This window comes from Durio zibethinus, chromosome 11, assembly GCF_047325235.1.
Source record: "Durio zibethinus cultivar Kanyao isolate XHJ-2024 chromosome 11, ASM4732523v1, whole genome shotgun sequence".
Taxonomy (NCBI): Eukaryota; Viridiplantae; Streptophyta; class Magnoliopsida; order Malvales; family Malvaceae; genus Durio; species Durio zibethinus.
Window position 1 is genome coordinate 25,159,449 of NC_143172.1, and position 9,625 is coordinate 25,169,073.

The 9,625-nt window shown below is 35.9% G+C and overlaps 2 protein-coding genes across 2 annotated transcripts; one reads left to right on the forward strand and one right to left on the reverse strand.

The window, feature by feature from the left end:
* The first annotated feature begins 248 nt into the window (after nt 1–248).
* LOC111289863 (putative UDP-arabinopyranose mutase 2) lies at nt 249–2,949 on the forward strand. Its single transcript, XM_022881218.2, has 4 exons — nt 249–650; nt 1,683–1,933; nt 2,011–2,179; nt 2,310–2,949. Exons 1-4 carry the CDS (start codon nt 324–326, stop codon nt 2,649–2,651), a joined length of 1,089 nt encoding a protein of 362 aa, XP_022736953.2. The 5' UTR covers nt 249–323; the 3' UTR covers nt 2,652–2,949.
* A 2,221-nt stretch (nt 2,950–5,170) lies between these two features.
* On the reverse strand, nt 5,171–9,393 carry LOC111290588 (uncharacterized). The gene is made up of 4 exons (XM_022881959.2): nt 9,164–9,393; nt 7,883–8,817; nt 7,165–7,301; nt 5,171–6,332 (listed from the first exon to the last, which is right to left on the reverse strand). Exons 2-4 carry the CDS (start codon nt 8,545–8,547, stop codon nt 5,452–5,454), a joined length of 1,683 nt encoding a protein of 560 aa, XP_022737694.2. The 5' UTR covers nt 8,548–8,817; nt 9,164–9,393; the 3' UTR covers nt 5,171–5,451.
* Between the last annotated feature and the right edge of the window lie 232 nt (nt 9,394–9,625).

Consider the following 9,625-nt stretch of genomic DNA (forward strand, 5'->3'; position numbering starts at 1 on the left):
GGACAGAGACAGTACTATTTTTTATTGGTGTTTTTTAAATTATTGTAATCGTCAAAAAATAATAAGTGAAAATTGAAATAAATAAGTAATTTTTTTGAATGTAGAAAAAATTTAGTCTTTACTCCTATTTGACCGCATGAATCCAGTTGAGTTGTTTTCCCACCAGAAGCCACCTTCTTTTCTTCGCACGTGCCACCCATGCTAATCCCGCTCCTATAGAAACGCCAGCCCTTCTTTTCTTTCCTCCCCTCTCAAACGCGCCCTCTCTTTTCTCTCTGCTTTGCTTTGTTTTGCTTTTGCTCTGAAAGTCCAAGCTTTCTCCAATGGCCGATCCAGCAACTATCACACCAGCTCCGCTGTTGAAGGATGAGCTTGACATCGTGATTCCAACCATTAGGAACTTGGACTTTTTAGAGATGTGGAGACCCTTTTTCCAGCCTTACCATCTCATCATAGTTCAAGATGGTGATCCTTCAAAGATCATCAAGGTTCCTGAAGGCTTTGACTATGAGCTTTACAACAGGAACGATATCAACAGGATTTTGGGTCCTAAGGCTTCTTGTATCTCTTTCAAGGACTCTGCTTGTAGATGCTTTGGTTACATGGTTTCCAAGAAGAAGTACATCTATACCATTGATGATGATTGCTTTGTAAGCTCAAAACTCGTCTCTTTCCTCTCTTTGAATTTTCGTTTTTGTGATTAAAAGTCTTGATTTTTTTCTTTTTCTTTTTTTAAATTTATGTGGGTGTTTTTGAAGATCTGGGTTTGAGTCAATTTTTGGAATTGGAAATTGGTTTTATTTAATTTTACCGTTTTGCATGTGGTTAAGTTTGGATCTTGATGTGATTTTTTAGTGTTCCGAGCATGGAAGTTTAGATCTTGATGTGATTTAGGAATTTTGATTTTTTTTTTTTTTTGGTATTTTGGTGACTTATCTTTTTTATAAAACAGTTTTTATTTTAATGGAATTTGGTGGTACTTCCCTATCTTGATTTGCTATTTGGATCTGCCATTGTTATTTTTGGTTTGTTCCTGCTAAATTATAAATCCACCAGTTACACATCTGCTTGCAGTTTAGCAAATATCAGGTTTTGATCTGTGTTTCCTGAAATAATTTCAATATCTGTTAGCTTGTTGAGAAAATGACACAACCACTAATGGTAAGCGGCATGTAATGAGAGACACACGTGCTACTTGATCTTTCCACAGCCATTGCTTTGTAATGTTGATATGAGTCATAGCGGCCTTTCCTAAAAGTGTGTTGAAACATAGTCTTTTGTTATTTTATCATGTTTGATTGTGAATTTTGAAATGTGGGTCTCTTTCGGATTCATCTGGGTTTATGTATTATCTGTTTGGTTTGAAGAGTTGAGATTTCTTTCTTGGCTTGATTGGTACATATATAAACCGATATGCAGTCTATCTTCTTTGGATATCAGTTTTGACTATCAGAAGCTGGTTTTAGAGCTTAAATTTTAAAATGTGCTTAAGATTTAGTTGTTTTCTCTTTGCATTCATTTGTTTATAAATGATGGGCCCTTCTTGTGCAAGTGTTATCAATTATTCTTAGATGCATTATTATGGGATCTGACAATGAAATGTTCTGATCTCTTCTGGTAGTCAATATTCTATACCTTGACATATATGTGAATCTGAAGTTTGAGGCTGCTTGGTTTTATAGGTTGCCAAAGATCCATCTGGAAAAGACATTAATGCATTGGAGCAGCACATAAAGAACCTTCTGAGTCCTTCTACTCCATTTTTCTTCAACACTCTGTATGACCCATACCGAGCTGGTGCAGATTTTGTACGTGGGTACCCATTCAGTCTCCGTGAGGGTGTTCCCACTGCTGTGTCTCATGGCCTCTGGCTCAACATCCCAGATTATGATGCTCCAACTCAGCTTGTCAAGCCGCTTGAGAGGAACACCAGGTATATTTAAGCCTTCACATTGTGTGCTACATATGTACTCATTTAAATGAAGGCTAATCCTATCTAATTTCTATCAGGTACGTTGATGCGATTATGACAATACCGAAGGGAACCCTCTTTCCCATGTGTGGTATGAATCTGGCATTCAACCGTGAATTGATTGGCCCTGCAATGTACTTTGGACTCATGGGTGATGGTCAGCCAATTGGACGATATGACGATATGTGGGCTGGCTGGTGTACCAAGGTATCTTATCTTTCTTACTACCTTCTACCTTGACCTTCTGGTCTATCAATCTGCTGCTATTAGTGTACATGGTTGTGTACAAGCTTCCTATTAAAGTGCAGCTGTTAATAGCCTGTCTGTTCAAATGCAGGTTATATGTGATCACCTAGGATTAGGAGTGAAGACTGGACTGCCATACATTTGGCACAGCAAAGCCAGCAACCCTTTTGTGAATCTTAAGAAGGAATACAAAGGAATTTACTGGCAAGAAGAGTTGATCCCATTCTTCCAGTCTGTTACCCTTCCCAAGGATTGTACCACCGTACAGAAATGCTACATTGAAATCTCCAAGCAGGTCAAGGCAAAACTAGGCAAGGTTGATGAGTACTTCAACAAGCTCGGTGATGCCATGTTGACATGGATTGAAGCATGGGATGAGCTGAACCCGTCAGGTGCAAAATCTGCCGAGTTGCCCAATGGTGCTTTGAAGTAAACTTCTTCAGTAAACAGCTAGCATTTTGTTTAGCAGCCCCAGGATTGTATCACGATCATCCGTATTGTCCAAGCTTTTTCCTTAAAGTTTGGAATGTTTATTTACAGGTTGGGGAGGGGTGAAATATATTTTTATTCAACATGTTACTGAATTTAGAGCAGTAAGAAAATTATGGCTTATGTATTGTATTAGATTTGCGATTTAGCTAGTATTTATTTATTTGGACTATGATTGAGATCATTGCCTTTGGAAAAAGTTATAGTAACAGATTTATTTAAGTGTTTTTCCTTTCTCGTCAGTTGGTTTCTGTTGACATTTTCTTTCCTCTGAAGAATGTTAAGTTGAAAGGGTAAACACCTTTACCCCTCTAGGCTTCTATAAACGAGTCAATGTGAGGTGAGAAGTCATCGCTGAATGAAGCATAGAAAATGGGCATTTCATAGCTGAAAGGATCAAGTTCTAGTTCGTTGATAGTGGTTGGAACTTGATACCGGAAATCTGAATTGTCAACAAGATGAGTTAAGCCAATTTCTGACTGATGATTCGTGCTTGTTTCCTCTAATTAGGACCACAAGTTGTAATTGTCAGCAACGGTGGACATAGGATGATTCCACCCATACCTAATTGTAGTACAACTATCATGAAGCATTTGTTGTCACCTTCTGCCAAAATGATTTGAGTTAGGAAATGTAGTAGAAGGTTGCTATGGAGATACTGGACTGTTAATAAGAACGCATAAACAACCTTTTAGGCTTGGTTTAGCGGTTGTAATCTTCAAGCTTTTTATTTATTAATCTATTTTTCAACAAAAAATCCATAATTTGATGATAAAAAAAAGATTATAAGTGCTGAGATTTGGTTTAAGTAATTACATGAATAAATTAGATTAAATGTCGATTCCTTTATGATCAATTTTAAAATTAACATTAGTAGCTAGATGCCAATTCATGTGGATGTTTCCGCCAAATTTCCTACAAAGATTGGTAAGTTCTGCCAGCAGATAATTCAGTGAAGTACTGAATCTTTTCATAATGGCACAAAACTATCAACCAGCACAACCTTGGAAGTGCCACGAGCTGTTGTCTCGTCTGCATTGCCTTTGCCCCAATAAATTTCCATTCCCTGAGTTGTTTCTTGTGTTTTCATGTGCATGTCCCATGTGCTCTTTCTATAACCGCACCTTGCTTCGTTGAGCAGTGCATGGACAATGACATTCCAGCAAAGCATTTGGTTTCCCCCCAAAAAAACTTTGATCTCCTTGTTCTTGACTTGTAGTAACCATCGTGATCATCCAGCTAATTTGGATTTTGGTCCCATTGTCTCCCTACCGGCTTATAGGCAATAACAAGTGGCCCTATAACAGGCTTATAGCTTTGCTAATATAAGGGGTTAAAGTTATGTTTATCATAATACTATGATTCGATATTAAAATTTATTGTATTTTAATTTTATTAATTTTGACACCAAATAACAAATAGATGAATATATCAATCATATTATGCAATGTGATTAAAAAATCAATATAACCACATTATTTATTAATCTATTAGTTAGAAATTATTTTAAAGCCAAAAATGTGAAAGAAAATGTGAAAAAAGCAGATAATAAAAGACCTTTAAAGCCAAAAATGTTGAATGAACATAGGAATAGTGAAAAAAGGACAGCAATGCCGGAGATTGAACCTGGGTCACTACTGTCCTACTTGATGAAAATGGCAGTTTTGTAAATATTTTAGTTATACCATATCATGGTCATTGGCCATTAAACAGAGTCCCAAACTACAACTTTCTGTTTTCTTGTTTATATTAACATCTTAGACTCTTCATTTTTCTTGAATTATTTGTGCCCCAACTCAAAAGGATATCTAGGTTTAATCTTCCAAATATAAATATATATAATTTAACAAAAAAAAAATCCAGAAGCAATTGTTATTCTTTTGATCTTAACATCCAGAAGCAATACAAAAGCATAAAGATTAAAATCAATGTTTAATCAACATTTTGCAGAAATGGTTGTAATAGTAAACAAAGCCATTTCTCACAAATACAAGATTGCTACTATCACGGTAAATGGTGGTAATACGAAAAAAGTGTACATGCTATGCTAAAAAATCTTTTGGTGATAGTAGTATCTTTGTGATGGCAATAGCCATAGTTCTAGCAGTCCTTTGCTTTGCTTTGATATCTTTTTCTTATCATCTTGACGCATTATCAAATCACTATCTACATTATGCCTAAGTTGTTGATTTAATTCTACCAAACATGGTTTTAACAAAAAATTGTTTTACTAAAGCAAGCAAATATTTTCAACAAAGAATGACATGAATGTGATACATTAGCAAAAGTTGGTTTTGCCCCCGCATCATTTACTTGCCAGAGCATAGAAGCTAAGTCCAAATTCTCATCATACTTTAGAAAAAGATTAAGACTGCACAATGAGGAACCACATGGTTTCATTTAAGCAATTATTCACACTTTGTGCCAAGGGAATATCACATCAGCTTAAGTCATTTTTAATTATACTCAATTGTGGCTTAAAATTCAACTGATAAACTCGCTTATGCTTTCAGCCAAATTTTGTTTTACAGCTATATTGCTCCAGTTTCAATGAGGTACATGATTTATCAGAAATATCATATTGAAAATGATCTTAATAGTATAAAAAGGAAAGATCCTAGAGCATCAACATTTCATCTTTTTAAAATTTTCCCCCTTCCACTTTTGAGTAGATATTTATGTATTCATCACGTAATATGATAATGAACATTTAACCATCTTTACTTTCCTTATATGATCTGTACTTAAGTGATTCGAAGGCAGCAGAAAGCCTCATTTTCCTGCTTCACCTGCATAGATTGTCTTTGATGCTCCACTCGCTGAAGCTGTGATGAAAGCTGAAGCAAGTCAATAGTCGGTCCGTCTTCGCATGATAGGCGATCCTTGGCATTCATGAATTGAGAACCTTGGTAAATCCTATCAGTGATATCAAAGTTGGCAGCTTCATTACCATCAGATATCAGTAGGGCACCCAAGTGACTGCCTTCAGTTGAATTTATCCCTGATGAAGAGAACTTATTTGACACCCCAGTAGTTGAAGCCTGCGAGCTAACTCCAATGAGCTTTTCTGAGACTTGACTCATGTTGTAATGGGTATGGTTGCCTGGAATAACCAGGGAACGAGCCATGGGGATTCCTGATGAGTGGCTGGAAGAGTTCTGTGGTTGAGATGACAGAAGAGAGGGAGCACAACCAGAATCTGAAATCCCAGATAATCCTTGAATGGTTGATGCTGCATTGAAAACATTGATGTCTTCACTTCCTAACGAGGTGTCTTGGAATAAAGGGCGTGATCCAGAATTAGATCCGCCAAAATCATGAGGATATTGCGCATTGTTCTCACCCAAGATGCCTCCAGTCACTGTATTAGCTCCATGATCATGAAAAGAGGGAAAAACTTTCTCAATACCACTAGGAGGGTGGGGGAATTTTAAACGAAAATGCCCATTGGCGATGGAAATGGCAGAAAGAGGGCTATAATCAGTCCCATCTTCAACTTTTATCCGTTTGCCCCATTCATTTGTTACATACTTCTCAGGATGCAAAAGGCCACTAGGTAGTATATCTTGGCAAATAAAGGATGAAGTTGTCAACATAGTCCCATGAAATCTGCCACCAGCAAAGCCTGCATAATGTTGGGAGCATTTGTAAGATATAAAATTACAGAGATAATTCATGACACCAACAGAAATGCAAAAAGAGTGACAAAGGAAGGATCTTTTACAAATAATTTCATATTCTTAGCATCACAGAATTTCGTAAGTGTAGCAAATTATAAGATTACAAGAAAAAACATAGCTCAAATACTTGGGACATTAAAGTCCTCAGGAATTTTAGACATCATCCAGAACACTGAAAAAAATATAATGGAAATATTAACCAATCAAACAAAAAAAATTATTGCACTAAACTACATTACAAATTAAAAAACAAAAAGTGGGTAAAGCAAGGGTAAAAACCAGGAAGTTGAAAACATCATGTCCAGATCAGAATTTTCCACATATAGACAAGTTTGTAAATTCAGAGGAAGCTCCTTAAATTGGAAGAACAAAAATACCTGGAGGTGATAGTTTACTATACAACCAGTCAAAACACTTAAATTTTCAAGTGTTTATGAACTGAACTATCAATCAAGAATTAAAAACAATTCAATGTTTTATATTCACAAAGCAAGATAAGCAAACCATTATATCTTTAGCAAGCAATTCCAGAAAATCTACTGAGTTTTAGCTTAGCAACAAAACTAATGTTTTTATGTTAACATGATGCCGAGTTGCCAAGGAAGTAAGAAATTGCAGGTCAAACACCTTTTTATTCCTTGTACCCCAATCAAGCATGAGCAAAGTAGATATCCCCCTTCCCTCCACCACACCCCCCCCCCCCTCCCCCCGCGCGCGCGGCTATGCACACACTGAATATATAAATGACTGAAATCAGGTATGATGTGGGTTTAGTACCATTATATTGCTCAAGTAACGTTCCAGTTCTCCCAGAGCGAACACCAACTTGAGGTTTTCTCCGCCGCTCGTTATGGCCAGCAAGGCGTTTACGACAGCTGCGCTTACCATCATCAAATTCAGCCAGCAAATGAAACCTGCATGGTGAAACGTTAGGACATATTATAGCAGGAATGAGGCCCAAGCACGGTAACTGAGCCAAGTTATAGGATAACAAAGTTGACCTTCAATGATATTTATTGAGAATCAAAATCAGGCAGTCTTTCAAAAACGTAGGTTTTATATTTTCCCTGAAATACATCTGGACAAGAGAAATCCATTGGAATAACCAGATGCTAGTTTTTTTTTTTTTTTTCAAAAGGAGTTTGAGTAAAGGGTTTAGAGCATATAAAGAGAAAGGGTTCAGTATACAACCCCCCCCCCCCCCCAACCCAAAAAACAACAAAAAAAGTTGGCAACAAGGAAAGCAAAACCTGGAAAAAAATTAATTTTAATTAACTATATAAAAAAACAAGATATAAAATTGAAACAATTCCAAGGTCCTAAAAACCCTGTTTTACTAATGAGAAGACAAGGGAAAAGGGATAAAAAATGTGAATATTACCATAATTTTGAAATTGACAAAAAGAGTATTGTTTTTTCGTTTTTGGTTTTATTTTCTATGCTATTTCGTTGCCAATTGAAGGAGCAAAAAAGGACTTCTATAAGCAAATCTGACCTGCTGCATTGTTGACAAAACCGTTGTTCAATTCCATTAACAATAACTTTTGCACTTTTTGAGTGAACATCACAAACTCTGTGCCTCTTGTGGTAGTCTTTTGAGGAAGTGAGATCCTTGTTACAGCCATAAACTTGGCAGTAGGCAGTATGAGAATGTACTCCTGCTGCTCGAACTCTCCTTGGGGGTGTAGATGACTCAGATGAAGATAAAATGGGAGGTCCTATAGAAAAACTAAAATTTTGACCATCTCTATAATCAGGAAATCTTCCCAGCTTTAAATCTATCAGTGAAGAATCCCGACTATTTGAGTCCACTACAGAGCTCGAAAGCTTCGAAGTAGACTCATTGTCCCCAGAAAAGGCATTCAGGGCAGCCATTATTGGATTTACAGTTCTTCCCCTACTAACTTTGCTACTTAAAACATCCCCAATTGAATCATTAGGTAACTGTTTTCCTATCAATTCTCCATACCCCAATTCCTCAAAAGCATGATTCTCAATTGTTTGTTGTCCTGAGACTGGCATGTTGCTACCAAAACTATATGGACCTTTTAACTCCCAGTTCATAAAGGCACATCTATTTCTTGCATAAGAATCAGAAGGAGAAATTGCTGCATCAGATGCAGATCCCTTCTCCCCAGAAACATAACTCCAGGACTCCATTACATGCAATAGAACCACCCAAGAACAAATTAAACCAAGTTCAATTCAAGAAAAAGCACAAAAAAAGCTATCTTTCTTAACCTTTTCACTGTAACATGATCTCCAAAACCACAGCTGAGTCTCAACAGTAACTCTTTATGGCCACTTCAACATTAACCAGGAAAGTCCACCTGAACAATCAAGATCAAGACAAGCAAAGAAAACCAACAAATCCTCTTCTTTGATGCACCAAATTTATGGAAAGTTCGAGTCTCTTGATTGCCGAATGCACTTAACAACCAAAAAAAAATGAAAACCCATTAGAGAAAATCAAAGACCCAAAAGAATAAACAGCAACAAGAATTACTTGGCAAACCAACTTGTATTCAATCAAGTAAAAAGCTGAGGAACAAAAGAACTAATGCTAAATGCAAGAGTAAAAACAAGAAATACAGAATGAAAATAACTTCAAAACAACAGTAAACAGCCCAGACACTAGAAGAAGAAAAAGCTCTTTACCGAGTTTACAAATAAATATATTACATATATAATAATAATTTATATAAAAGTTTAATAAAGGTTGCTCAATGATTATGAGAGAGAGAAAGAAAAAGATAGAGAAAGAGGTGTACTTTACCGGTATAGAGTGAAGTAATGGTACAATGAGAGAGAGAGAGAACACAAGAAACTCAATGGAAATGATTTGTTGATGTCCCAAACTCCATGGAAGAAGAGAGCTTCTATGGTTGCTATTTTAACAGAGCACAAAAAAGCTCTTTCTGCTCTTAAAACTACTCTCGAAGCTTTCCGAATTCCAACCTTTGTTTAGTAAGCATTGGAAATGGCTATGTCAACTCTTCCTTTTATGATTCCCAAAACTCGGACTTCGGACATTTATCTATTAGCCGTTTTAAAGCATAATATAATATGAAAATAATAACAAAACAATAAAATTTTAAATTTTAAAATATAACATATGAATTAATCAAAAATTAAAAAATATTTTTATTTGATGTGTTAATTCAAATTATAAAATAATAATTTTAATATTTTATATTTATTTAATATAATATAAATACATAAATTACCTAATAATTAA

Coding starts and splice junctions, on each gene's coding strand:
- LOC111290588 (XM_022881959.2), bottom strand. CDS start 8,547: ATGGAGTCCTGGAGTTATGTTTCTGGGGAGAAGGGATCTGCATCTGAT. Junction 7,302..7,882: donor TTTTGTCAACAATGCAGCAG/GTCAGATTTGCT, acceptor TTCACCATGCAG/GTTTCATTTGCTGGCTGAAT. Junction 6,333..7,164: donor GTTACTTGAGCAATATAATG/GTACTAAACCCA, acceptor AACATTATGCAG/GCTTTGCTGGTGGCAGATTT.
- LOC111289863 (XM_022881218.2), top strand. CDS start 324: ATGGCCGATCCAGCAACTATCACACCAGCTCCGCTGTTGAAGGATGAG. Junction 1,934..2,010: donor CCGCTTGAGAGGAACACCAG/GTATATTTAAGC, acceptor AATTTCTATCAG/GTACGTTGATGCGATTATGA. Junction 2,180..2,309: donor GGGCTGGCTGGTGTACCAAG/GTATCTTATCTT, acceptor GTTCAAATGCAG/GTTATATGTGATCACCTAGG.